Here is a 13814-nt window from a genome sequence, read left to right as displayed (position 1 = left end):
ACTGATCAATGGAAAAGTAGCATACAGTCCTTGAATCCACTTGTATAAGCAAACGCACATTTCCCATTTTAGTTGACTTTTATGAAAGCATGTTAGGTTAATTATGTAACTGTTTCAATTGCGTTGTATGTAAAAGCATTATCTGGTGTACTAAACCATATAGATCCAAATTCCCCAGGTTTTCTGGCCAATGCAGATGTAACAACTTTCAGGTTTTTATATTGCCTGGGTTCAAATCCTTTGTAGACCTATATTTTCTGCAATCTGGACTCCATCTGTTTCTGCCTATTATCCATCCAGGGTTCATATAGGATTACATAGGATATACAGCACAGAAATGGGTTTCTCAGCCCAACCAGTTCATGCCAGTGTTTGTGCTCCACTTGAGTCCCTCCCATCTTTCCTCATCTGAATCTACCATCATAACTATCTATTCCCTTCTCCCTCATGTGCTTGTCTAATTTTCTCTTAAATGCGTATATAGTGTTTGCTTCAACCATTCCCTGTGGTAGAAAGTTCCACATTGTCACCACTATTTGGGTAAAGAAGTTCATTATAAATTCCCTATTGGATTTCTTAGTGACTATCTTATATTGACGGCCTCTATTTATGCTCTTCCCCACAAGAGGAAACATTCTCAGTTATGAAAACAATATGAACACTGCTTATCGTCACTCCAATCATGGATTTCCCTTTTCTAGCTTAAACATTTTAGGCTAAGCTGGTTCAGAGTTTTAAAACATCAGCTGCTTTTTGCTACTGCTTCAAAAACATAGACCACTCTGTGCCTGAGAGAGAGAGAGAGAGAGAGATGCGCAGAACTATTTCTCTGTGAACTAGTTGTCTAGAAGACCCAGAGATAGAGATTGATGCAAAAAATTGTCGATTAAATGTTACTGTTGTGAAATGAGATTACCCTTTCAATATGGGAACAGAAAGCAAAGCACCTATTGTGAAATGGAATGACAGCTGGACCTTTGGTGAGACAGGAAACCATCTTCTCACATCACATTGAAATATTTGAGATTGTACATAATGATCCTCTCTCTGAATAGTTAGTTAACACTTCAAATTAAAATTAAACCTAAACAACACAAACTTCTATTTATACAGCACCTTTAATATAGTACAACATCTTAAGGTGTTTCACAGGCGAATTAGCGAACAAAATTTGACACTCATCTGCAAAATAAGATTTTAAGATAAGTATCTAAATGTTCGGCCAAGCAGGTAGGTTTTAAGGAGTGCCTTAAATGAGGAGAGAAAGGTAGAGAAGCGGGTGGTGTTAAGGCCTAGACAGCTGAAGGCATGGCCTTCAATGGTGGAGGGATCAAAAATAGGGGGTGCACAAGAAGCCAGACTAGAAGAGCGTAGAGACCACTGAGGATTGTAGGGTTGGAGAAGGTCATAGAGATGGGGATGGGTGAGGCCATGAAGGGATTTGTAAATAAGGTCGAGAATGTAAATGAGCTTTTGAGCTTCTGTCTCAATGTTAAGAAATTCTGAATCTAGCATCATAGGAATATTTATACATCTGAAAAAAAAAACTCGACAACATAGTTAAAATCTATTATGCCACTGAAGGCCTGTTCTATTAAGCATATAATTGATCCCCCAATGTTCTTTTGAGAAATAGGCACCACCTGGTTTAGTATTAAGCCATACAAATCAGATTTCTGGTCAGTGCAGAGTTAACTGATTTTAAGGATGCAGCTGGATCACTACAGTTAGACTGCAATTGGCACCCAGGGCTTCGGAGTATAAAATTCATATTCCCAACCTGCAGGCCTATATATGGAAGTTGGATGGGAAATAATTGAGCTGAACTATAACACCCTGCATGGTTGAAAAGACTACCAGATTTTACTGGCTGGACTTGTGTGACGAATAGTCACTTAGGACAAATTATGGAGGGGAGTCGGATGCTTTGGAAGCATACCCCCATTGAAAGTCAGTGTCTTCAGAGAAAAATAGAAAATGTATCATTGTATGCTTTCGTTCTTTGTCTCTTACTCTTTCTCTCCTTTGTCTTTTATTTTTCTTTCCATTTTCCTTCCCTCTTAATAAGGAAAATGCATAGATTGAATAAAAGTTGAAAACATTCAGTTTTGTAGTATTTTTCTTAAGAAAATGCCCATTTTTTATTTCATTGAAAGTAGCTGAATAGTTCAGGAAATTTTAAATTTGAATCTAGTCAGTATATTGTTGAACTGTTGTATACAACAAAATTAACTTTATTGTTCTATTATAGGTGATATTCCAAAGCAGGTCAAGGTGAAGAAATTGAAAAATCTGAAGACTTTGGACTCAAAACCTGGTTAAAAAAATAATATATTTTATTTCACTGGTTATTTTATAAATTGATAGATTGTTATCTTATTTATTTTAAGTGACAGCAAAAACAATAGATCCACCCCTCAGACCAGGGACAAGAGGGCTCATTTTATTGGTACATGTCTGTCACTGCCACTGCTGAATTAAATCGCTGGGTACTTGTGCTAATTTAAGCTTCTAAATTTCACCCTGGTTTCAAAGAAATAGTGAGTCAGCGCCCCATCAGATGAGGATGAGTAAGCCGGGGGAGTTGAAGTAAAAAGTAAAATAAAAGCTGGACAGTTTGAGCAAATAATGTCACAATAAATATTTAGTGCAGAAGCAAAAGAGATTGGGAAAATTGAGGTCAGCAGGTTACAAGTTAAGTTTTTAAAGCATTTTACAAATTTTAAATTATTATGCAATTGTATTAGATTAATATTTTAGCCATAAAGCTACTTTTCACAAATGAAGAGTCTTATTGCTCCAGCAGTATAATTTGTTTCAGAATTAGTGGCTAGAATTTTCCGAGCCCCTTGGAGGCAGCTTTGAAGGCAGGCAGGCTGGGCAAGTTTTTAAAAAATGCATCAGGCTGGCTCCTTGACATCTTTCTGCCTCTATGCATTTTTGTCAGGAGTGGACTAGCAGGTTTGGCAGCAACCTGCCAGGCAATGGCAGAAGGAGCTGGTTAGCTCTTATTTTCAGCAAGAATATAAAAATATAAGAAATGGGAGCACGAGTAGACCATACAATTCCTCAAGCCTGCTCTGCCATTCAGTAAGATCAGTGTTGATCATTGGCCTTAACTCCACTCTCCTGCCTGCTTTCCATATCCCTTGATTCCCTTTGAGGCCAAAAATCGGTCTGCCTCAAATAGACAGAAATTTTTACCGGGGCACACTGGCTCCCCGCTGTGCCAGCATCACAGCAAGTGAAAGAATGCTGCTGCAGAGCAGAAGATGGAGGCTGCATTACAAATGCTGTTTTTTTTAAATGATGCAGGCAGAAGGTGGCAAGGCATCTGCCATCTCTCAGCTTTGCCACAGAATATGGAACTCCTGTAGATGTCTCCAGTTGCCATTGACGTCACGAGGTCTCAACTGGTCTCGTGATGATGATGGCAGCTGCAGCGCTTCCCTGTCACTCTTGCTGCTTAGGCCTCAGCAGTGCTCCTATTGGCCACACAATGAGGGCTCCCTTACAGTTGGCTGCACTTGCCTGGGCTCCTGCCTATAGAACCTGCTTGCTGTTCATAATTGGACGATGAACACAAAGGCGGCCTGCTATTTGGTCATCTTTCCTAAAATTCTGCCAGCAGGTATGCTACAATGCCGAAAAGAGTCGGAACCCAGAAATGGTTCCAACTTCAGGTTATCAACACATGCAGCAAAATTCAACCCAGTGTTTGCGGTTAAAAGAAAAATGAACAGCTCAGAATTCTCTGTGGCTACAAAAACAATTAAAATCATGGATGTCTGGTATGTTTTTGTTGGCTGAGCAGGATTATGGATCACCAAAACTATGCATCAAACAACTTAGGCACAACTTGAGCAAAATAACAACAAAAGATTCATGCTGTGGGTAAATTCAAATGTGGTTTTTTGGATACTGTAGCAAATGTTAGAGTAAAGTCAGCAGTTACGTTCAACCTTTAAATTGTGTATGTGGCCCTCCATTAGCCTGTTGATTGTCTATCTTGGGCTCAAGTCCCACTCTAGAGCTTGAGCACAAAAAGAATCAAGGCTGACATTCCAGTGCAGTACAGAGGATGTACTGCGTTATTGGAGGTGCCATCTTTTGGGTGAGACATTAAACCAAGGCACCATCTGCCTGCTTGGGTGGATACAAAAGACCCCTTGGCACTATTTCAAAGAAGAGCAGGGGTCCTGGTTATTCTGGTGTCATCACCAATACTTAATCTGTTTTTGTGACATTGGTTGATGGCTGTCATAATACTGTTTGTGGGAGTTGGCTGTGCGCAAATTCCTGATGCATTTCCTACATCATAACAGTGTTTCAAAAGTAATTCATTGGCTGTAAAGGGCTTTGAAATGTCCAGTGGTCATGAAAAACGCTATATAAATGCCAGTCTTTCTTTTATTAGGGAGAGCTTTATCACATTAATGATTTCTTGAAAATCTGCAGCCAAGGTCCACTGCAAAAGTGTATATTTTCATACAGAATGTCATCCAGATTTTGGCTGGTGGAGGAGTGATATTTGAATTCTGTTTTGTTTCTTCTCCTGCAGTGCAGGAGCCATTTGCTATAGAATTACTTATATAAGAGACTGTAACTTCCGAGCTCCCCAGCATCGGATTGGGGGAATACCTCAAAGATCCGCTGGGGAATCCCACTTGGATCTTCACAGGTAAGCATTTGCATGCAATTGCTCGGAAGTGCACACTTCCCCTGGGCAATTGTGCTGTGCTGGGAACCATCCAAAAATGTGACTTAAAATGCAAGCTTTGGATGGTTCCAACAGGGTTACACCAATAGTTACCCAGAAAAGGTTGAAGAATTAAAACCTCTACAGTTGTTACCCAGAAGTTAGAAAAGACCCAGACCAACCCCCCACGGAACTCACCCAGCCCCCCTCAGTGGAGTTCCCCCACCTCTGGCTAACCATCCCCCCGTGGTATTCCCCTTGCCCCGACCTCCCATGCGATTCCCCCTCACCCTCACGGAACTCCTCACCTGTTTCCTCCCTTCCCCACTCTTTTCCCCCCCTATCCACTTGTGGCCTGACTCTCACCACCCCCCCCCACGCCTGACTGGAATCCCATTGCCTCCCAATGTCTGACCCCCCAGCCCTTCCCAAATGCCCAACATCACCCCCAGCCCCTCCCAAATGTCTGACCCAGTCCTTCCCAAATGTCCGATTCCCCACACCCCGGCACCCCCCAATGTCTGATCCCTCCAGCCCATCTCAATGTCTGAAACCCTCAAAACATCCCCAACCCCAAAATCCTATCCACTTACTTTCTCCCTGGCCTGTCAATTTCAATCGTACCTTTAAACTTACCTGCTTTACTAGTGCCATAAAAATGGGGGTGTGTCTTCCTTCAATCCAGCTGCGCTGGACTGCGATGCTGGGCTTCAAAGACAGCTGTGCTGTCTGGATCTTGCCCAGCCTATGTCGGAAGGTCAGGCGAGACAGGCAGGGAAGAAATTTGGCATAGGTAAGTGGCAGTCTGACACGGATTGCCACTCTGAGGAAGTTACAGCCCAAGCTTTTAGAAAAGAAACTTCAACAATGCAAATCTGATAATAAGGAGGATAGAATTTTGGATGAGCCTTTTATCCCTTTGCCTGAAAAGGTTATGGGGACAATTTTTGCAGTTTTACAGTATAGTCTTTTGAATTGATGTTTCTGGCCTCAATATCAACTATAATAGTTGCCACATTTTCCTGTAGGTGTGTACACTTCCTATAAAACATTCCTGAGCCGAGATGAAGAGATAATAAAACAAGTGCAGAAGGTAGGCCTTGATGCGTGAATCATCCAATGTTACTTTTCTTTGTTTAGCTTTTGTAAATTGTGTAAGCCCTTTGGATCCATGTGCTTAACCTTCAACAATGTGACTTCAATCCTGTTAAAGTTTGGAAAGCCGAATGGAGTTCACAAGAAGTCACACATACCTCATGGAGGACCTGATACAGAAGATGCCTGGCTTTGATCTTCCGCAAAACTCCTGGATAATCCTAATCCCATCTGAACAAACCATGGCAAATGCAGATATGTAATGCACAAATGGAAAATTAAAGGCACTCAAGTGTAGTCCTGTTGTGGTCAGGCAGAAGAGACTGTAGAACATATAATGATTCAGTGCCCTATTCAGATTCGCAAAGGAGACAGCACAACAACACACTCCGCCACTCCTGATTCAATTATCTGGCCTAACCACCTGAATGTAAAATTATGGTTGTTGCTCTACATCTACATGAGCCATGAGATAGAAAGAGAGAGATATTGCATGGCCCACACACACTGCAGATTTCTCTACTGTGATGATCCATGTGCTTCTGGGGTAAAGCACCTTGCTTCCAGCAACTGATCTTGTGACCAAGTTGCCTGCAAGATTTTTTTAAAAAGTGTAAACATGGAATTCATTATGGGAATGAGTAGATTGTGGGTGTGGCTCTGGGCTTATGCGGGGTTTTAGGTTTTTTTAGTTTAGAACAAGCTTGCTGCAGGAAACACCTCTTTCAAGCAAGTTCGGTTGAAATTAAGTGTGATGACTAAAAGAGTTTAAAATTCTTGTTAACTGAAGAGCCCCTAACAGTGTGTTGTGCTTCTGGGATAGCTAAGCCGAGAAGAGAAAGGGCTTTAGATACAAGACTCCAAAGTGAAAGAATGTTAGAACCAGGAGAGTTCTGACCCGAGGTGGCTATGCTTAAGATGCTAGTGATGCCTGTGTTGAACTGGGAGTCGACAACCATGAGATGGTTGGTGGAGGTTTGAGGGGATAATCTTGCCAGAAGCAAGCAGAAGGCTCAAGAAATCTCAGCCTGTATACAAAGTTTGAAACAGTACTCCAACCATGTGGTTAATCTTCCAATAGTCTGATAAGTATCTCACTTGAATGATTGGTGGGGTGTAAGCCAAATGAGTATAGAAGAAAAGTTTAGTTCAGAAGTTTGGTGTAAAGTATAAGCACCTGTGTTCATTGCACTTTCAATATCTTTAACATAACCGACTACCTGATATTATTATTCATGTTCTTTGATTTTTGTGCAGTAAAATTCTTTTGATTTAAACCATGAACCTTGTAGCTTCATTCTTTTAGTAAATACCTAGGTTTTCGGGTTCTAGAAAATAACTAAACACGTTACTGGTCTTTACCAAGATTGTAACACTACTTTGCCTCAAGAAATGTCCTTCACTTATTCCAGCCTCAGAAGAGTAATCCTTGCGATAGTAATGTGAATTGTTTATTTTTCTAACCTACTGCAGCCTCAGATTGAAAATGTCAGTCCAGTGCCATTTATAAGCAATGTGGCATGGATTGCATTAAGACTTCCCATTGTTTATCTCTGTTAAATTTTTAATGTTGGGGCATATATATTCTCTTTAGTGTGACTTGGATTCCATCCCAGGTCACAGAGGTGAAAGCACTAATTCACTTCCTTGTAATTTCCTTTATGCTTTTGGTTGCTGTGTGCAATTCATCCTAAAAGCATGAAATAACAGGAAAATTGCAGAACTACACAGCTTGTACAAAATTAGAATAAAATATGATCAGAAAATTTATTACAAGCTAGTCCTTGTAAGTAATGTGAAATACAACTTTATACTCATTTCACATAATCAGATATTCTCAGGTCTCACTTGGGTGTCAGTTTAGTCAGTGGTATAGTTTTAGATAAACATCTAATTTAAAACTACTTTTTGTTATGTAAATAATTCACTGTATAAAATTATGATTAAACTTTGCTAATGAATTCTGAAAATTTGTTTTTAAATTGTAATTTTTGTATTGTTCAATTTACACATCCCAAATGTATTTTGTTACTATCCCTGCAGGGTATACAGCAAAAACGTCCTTCAGAAGCACAGAGTGCAATTCTTAGACGTTACTTCTTGGAACTGACACAAAGCTTCATCATTCCATTAGTAAGTTTAACATTTAATTAAAAATGTTGCCTTTTAAAATGTTGTGATAGGATTCTGTAGCTGCCAACAGCACTCTAGTCTCTTGTCCAAACAGTCATTTGTATGAGTGTGAACAGGGAGATTCCACAAGCTATTTGACTGCAGGAAACATCACAGCCAACCTGGCTAACCATCTGCAACAGGAGCACCAACTAATTAATATTTTCTCCCCCTTTTCCCATTCCCAAAGCCTGGGCTATTAAGCTAATTAGTGAGCCTTCCAGCTATTCTGACTTAATCAGCACAGGGATTAAACCTGGTAACTTCCACCTTCGTATGTCTTAGTGCTACACTGGCTCACTATGAATTTATATCAAATGTTATAAAAGTCTGAGGCAAAAATCTTAAAATCTTCTGGTGGGAGAGAGAAAGACTCCAGTCTTTTAATGTGTTCTGCAAAATATTAAATGTTTGTGACTTTGATGTGAAAATTGTATGTTTGTAGTTTAAGTAATTAGCATAATTTGTGTCAAAATACAAATTGTACAGCATATGACTAGTTAGTTCAGCATGGCCTCAAGATAACCTATTCACATTTCAGAGAGGCCAGCTCATGGGTGCTTGGGCTATCATGCAGGGTGAAGAAAGTAATGTGGGGAAAAAATGTTTTCTAACTTACTGTGTCATCATGGACTGATAAATTTTATTTCAGGAACGATATGTAGCCAGTTTAATGCCTTTACAAAAGAGTATTTCACCATGGAAGGTAAGCAAGTACTCACTTGGTCAGCTTTTTCAGAAATCAGTAATTCAATTTTACTATATTTATTGACCCTTGGATACCTTTTTAAATTAATGTATTTTCCAATGAGTTTTTTTTCATGCTGGTTCTATGCTCTCAGAGTCCACCTCAACTAAAGCCTTTCAGTGAAGAAGAGTTCATGAAGACTCTGGAAAAAGCAGGACCACAACTCACTTCTCGGTTAAAGGGAGATTGGATAGGTCTCTACAGGTGAGTACCGACTGGTTTTCTTTTTGCTGGATTAGGCCAGATTCAGAAATGTACTTTTTTTTCCCTTAACAGAAATTAGCTAAGGCCTAAACAGTTATTGATACCTGATATGTAGAGCTTATCATCCTCAATAAAAGGTAAAAGAAGGGAGCATCCCAAGGACTTGGTAGACCGGAGAATCTCTCAATTTGGTGTGGAGAGGGATAAACCAGGAGGTCCTCAAGTTCAGTATCATAGGGGAGAATTTTCTCCCCGTCAGGCAGGCTGGGCGGGAGCGGGAAGGCGCGCAGCCGATTACCACCTGCGATCTGCTGCACGCCACCATTTTACATGGGCGGGCCAATGAAGGCCTGCTCAACGTGACACGCACCTGGAAACGATGAGCACTCCCTCTGCGGGCGGGGGGGAGGAGGGAGAGTCGGGGCCTGCGTTCTTTCACGCATGTGCGTGAAAGAGCGCAGAAATCTCCGAGGCATGGAGCTGCCTCAGGGAAATTACTTTGACTATGAAGAATTGAAAAAAGGAAAAAAAAAATTATTCGGCCATGTCCCCTCGTGTGACAGTGTCACATGAGCTGGGACATGTCAATGAATAGTAATAAAAAATTTTATTATTTTATAAAGCCTTCATGAAACTCATCCCGCCCGTGGATGAGGTTTCATGATAAATGCGAGGCCGCCTGGGCTTTTCGCCTGCCCGCCAACCTTAAGGTTGGACGGGTAGCCCTGTTAATTGTTTCAAGTGGTTTTTAAATGGCCTTAATAGGCCTCTGACAGTTCGGCGGGCATGCAGCCAACTCCAGTGCTGAATTGAAGATCAGAATGACGTGCGGTGATGCCGGTACACACACCGCCTCCGCACGCCGACCAGAAGATTCAGGCCATAGAATTAATTCAGTATCAGGATAAATACCAATTTCACATCTGTTCTACTTTGTTCCCACTTTGAACCACATCAGACAGATGTATAAAAATAGATGCTGAATAAAAGATTGTTTAGAAAGTTCAACAAGCTGTGTGAATTAAATGGAAAAGACCACAGTTAAGGAGCATTGGATCTCTGGTTCTCTGATTATGTGTCTGGTAATAGGCATGGGGATAGTGGGAAGAAGAAATCAATCAAAAAACAGTAAAGATGGGTCCAGAATAATTCATGCACAACAGCCTACGTCTCTGCTAAAAATATATGCTTTAGAATGCCCAAGAAAAGGGCCTTCATTACTTAGGGTCAACTTAAGGTGACTTTTTCTTAAACAATGAGCTTAATTTTTAAAAAATGTTATTGTATTCATTTTTAAAACCCAACATAACCAAAAAATGATAGGCAAGATATGCCAGATTTGAGGTTGGTGCGTGGGATTTAGTGCTGCTGCTAAAAGAATTTGGGCAATGGGGCTTAACAGCATTGAGGAGAGTATAGAACTTTAGCAGAAAGATATAAGATGTTTTTTCCATTGAGCAGTGACTGTGTGCTCTTCAACCCTGTGCAATACTGTATTATCAGACATGGTACATCTGGGTCATGCTTTGAGTTGTAGGGACACAAGCACTTGCTTACAGTAGTTGCTGCGGGAGCCTAGAGAAATATCTGGTCCAGCATGAGAATTTTAATATGCGTATTTTGCCTGTCCTCCTGAATGGAATTACTGAACGACATTAGGTTAAGGCATAAGATAAAACTTGATAAAAACAACATTTGAAGAAAATAATTGTGTTGATGAGCAAGTTGAACTGCACCTAAAATCATACAAAGATGCTGTGTTAAAGCACATTCACTAAGTTGATATTCAGACAAGATGTTTTGATCAATGTTTTGAAAATAACTATTTTTCTTCCTTACCCCATCATTTTTCCTCCCCTCACACTTATTTCCCTTCTTTTAACATAATTTCCCGCTTAATGCTTTTTGGTAGCATATTTGGTGCCTCAGTATCAATCAGTATTTGTTATCTAAGCTGAGACTCTAGTTGGACAATTCCAGTCATTATTTTAAACCTAATTTGTTTGTATTTACAACTCTTTATCATCTGAGCATACACTTGTTCTAACAATCATAGCGTCACATAAGAAGTGTTACCATTTTTAAAAAAAATAGCTATAGACACCTCCAAATCATTGCTTTTTTTTATTCGCTCTTGGGATAGAAGTGTTGCTGGCGGATCCAACATTAATTGCCCATTCCTAATTGCCCTTGAGAAGGGGTGGTGAGCTGCCTTTTTGAACTGCTGGAGTCTGTGGTGTAGGTACATCTACAGTGCTGTTGGAGAGGGAGTTCCAGGATTTTGACCCAGCAATAATGAAAGAACAGCAATATAGTTCAAAGTCAGGATGGTGAGCGACTTGGAGGAGAGCTTTTAGGTTGTGGTGTTCTGATGGATCTCTTGACCTGTCCTCCTAATTGATAGAGGCTGTAGGTTTGGAAGGTGCTGTTCAAGGACCCTTAGCGAGTTACTGCAGTGCATCTTGTAGATGGCATGCACTATTACAACTGTGCATTGGGGGTGGAAGGAGCAAATTTTTAAGGTGTCCTGTATTGGATACCAGTCAAGCGGGCTGCTTTGTCTTGGATGGTGTCGAGCTTCTTGTGCTGTTGGAGCTGCGCTCAGTCAAGCAAGTGGGGAGTATTCCATCACACTATTAACTTGTGCCTTGTAGATGGTAGACAGGTTTTCGTGAGTCGGGAGATGAGTTACTTGCCATACAATTCCCAGCCTCTGACCTGCTCTTGTAGCTGCAGTATTTATGTAGCTGGTCCAGTTCACTTTCTGGTCAGTGGTAACCTCAGGAAGGTTGACTTAATACTTGGGCTTTTAAGCCATTTTGCAATAATAAATCTAATAGTTTTAATTACTAATTCAACTCTCTGCACCATCCAGCCCCATCATCTTCCCCGCCGGATAAATTCCCAATTTTTTTCTGGGTTGATGTGTCTAGATGAAGTGCTCATCTTGTGAATTTTTTTAAAATTCCAATTCTCTAACTTTTTTTTGTAGAAAATCAGGACACGTGCATCACATTTGTGACATCAGAAACACACATTACTGGCTAAATTGTACATAGTTGGCTTAGTACCACGGTTCAGTTCTGTATTAAGACCATAGTGCTGCACTTCATATTCGGATTACTTTGGTATATGTTATAACTTGGAATGTTTTACATCTACTTTCAAAAGTGATTTCTTCATTCGTTGTACGTGGAGATTGAATTGCATTCTCAAATTCTTCCTATACCTCAATTCTTTCACCTTAAATGCTTACAGCTTGCTTTTTGCCTATAGGTACTTCTACTGAGTTTTCTGATTCTATCCTTAAAAGAGCTGAAGTAACAATCTGGAGCACTGTATGAACGAGGGATGTTACCTGATTAGTTCAAGGATGTGAGCGTTTTAAAGGATTAAACTGTATAAGTGTTGATGTTTTGAATACAATTCAATCTTTAAAAGCAAATGAATAGAAGGTTTTTAGAAATGTTCTCCAAATTTTATCTGCCTTTTTTGGGCTATGTTTTTCCTTAATTGTTTTCACCATTTTTAATACTGAAAATAAAACTTGAGAAGCAATAACTTTTATTTATATGGTATCTTTAATGTAGCAATACATCCCAAAGTGCTTCATGGAGCACTGTCAAACAAAATTTGACATCAGACCACATAGGGAGATATTAGGGCAGATTAAAGCTTGAAGGGATTTGGAAACAATAATGAGGATTTTAAATCAAGCTGTTTTAAGTGGGAGCCAGTATAGGTCAGTGAACACAGAGGTGAGGGGTGAATGGAATTTAGTGCAATTTAAGACATAGGCAGTGAAGTTTTGGATTGCATCATGTTTACAGAAGGTAGAACATGGGAGGTCAGCCAGGAGTGCTTTGAATAGTTAAGTTCAGAAATGATAAAGGCGTTGGGAGGGTTTTAGCAGCAGATGAGCTGAGGCAGCTCAAGAGTAAAAATTAATTTTAACAATGGTTAAAATTACTCATCTTGAATATATCGGCGAGGAAAACTGAATTTGGCAGTTTTAAACTTTTTGACCATTTATTTTCTTCCATTCACATTCTTCTATTCTCCCACACCCCAAGGTAGACAGTATCTCTTGCAGTGCTGCTTTCTGAGCGAACTGGAGAAATGTCCAAAGTTGCCACATTTTCCAATCTTCACTGTTGGAAAGGTCATTTAGTATTTCATATCTGACACTCTTTCATGATTGGGAAATTGCATCGTGGAACTAGAACCAACAAGGGAGCAGGCCATATTGCTTTTAGCAATGAGTAATGAGCCTAATTTAGCTAACATTCTGACAGTGGGTGAACATGTATCTAATAGTGATCATAATATGACCGAGTCAACGTGTTTGAAAGGAAATGCAAAACAGTTACCAAGATTTTAATTTAGGCAAAATTAACATCAAGAGGATGTGACAGATTGACTACAGTAAACTGGGCAAATATGTTATTGTGTAAAATGGCAGAAGATCCATGGGAGGTCTTCAAAAAAGCATTTAACATATACGGAGCCAGGTTATACCAGAGGTGCAAGAACTCTACTTTCCAAAAAAGAAAGTCATGGTTGACAAAGGAGGTAAGAGACAACATAAAGCTAAAAGAAAAAGATACTAGAAAGCATAAAATAGCAACGCTCCTGCTGACTGGGAGAGATGCAAAGAACAACAGAAGAGGGCAAAATAAATAGTAAGAGCTATTAAAAGAGAACATGAAAAGAAACTTGCAAGAATTTAAAAAATCAACACAAATTGCTGAAAAAAGACACATGCTGATGAATTGATCTTGAACTCATCAGGACAGACGCAAGAATGCCAAATTTCAAAAGGAGCAACAATCATATTACGTTAGAAAAGGGTGCTGATTGGTTGGCAAGTTGATTCTGATTGGTCAACACATTGCC

General features: G+C 39.9%; 1 protein-coding gene across 3 annotated transcripts in view; it reads left to right on the top strand.

Moving 5' to 3' along the window:
* The window catches only part of dennd6a (DENN/MADD domain containing 6A), a 115590-nt gene that overhangs the window by 96301 nt on the left and 5475 nt on the right, over positions 1 to 13814 (top strand). For all 3 annotated transcript variants that reach the window (XR_013576828.1, XM_078543590.1, XM_078543589.1), the window contains 5 exons: positions 2252 to 2317; positions 5728 to 5792; positions 7838 to 7927; positions 8619 to 8672; positions 8809 to 8918. Coding sequence is in view for 2 of the 3 variants with exons in the window: in XM_078543590.1 (XP_078399716.1) it covers positions 2252 to 2317; positions 5728 to 5792; positions 7838 to 7927; positions 8619 to 8672; positions 8809 to 8918 (385 nt within the window). In the remaining variant the exon portion in view is untranslated. The remainder of the gene's footprint in view (positions 1 to 2251; positions 2318 to 5727; positions 5793 to 7837; positions 7928 to 8618; positions 8673 to 8808; positions 8919 to 13814) is intronic.

This window comes from Cetorhinus maximus, chromosome 6 (assembly GCF_964194155.1).
Source record: "Cetorhinus maximus chromosome 6, sCetMax3.hap1.1, whole genome shotgun sequence".
NCBI classification, from domain to species: Eukaryota; Metazoa; Chordata; class Chondrichthyes; order Lamniformes; family Cetorhinidae; genus Cetorhinus; species Cetorhinus maximus.
Note: the sequence above shows the minus strand (reverse complement) of the source record. Positions and strands in the feature narration are given on the sequence as shown.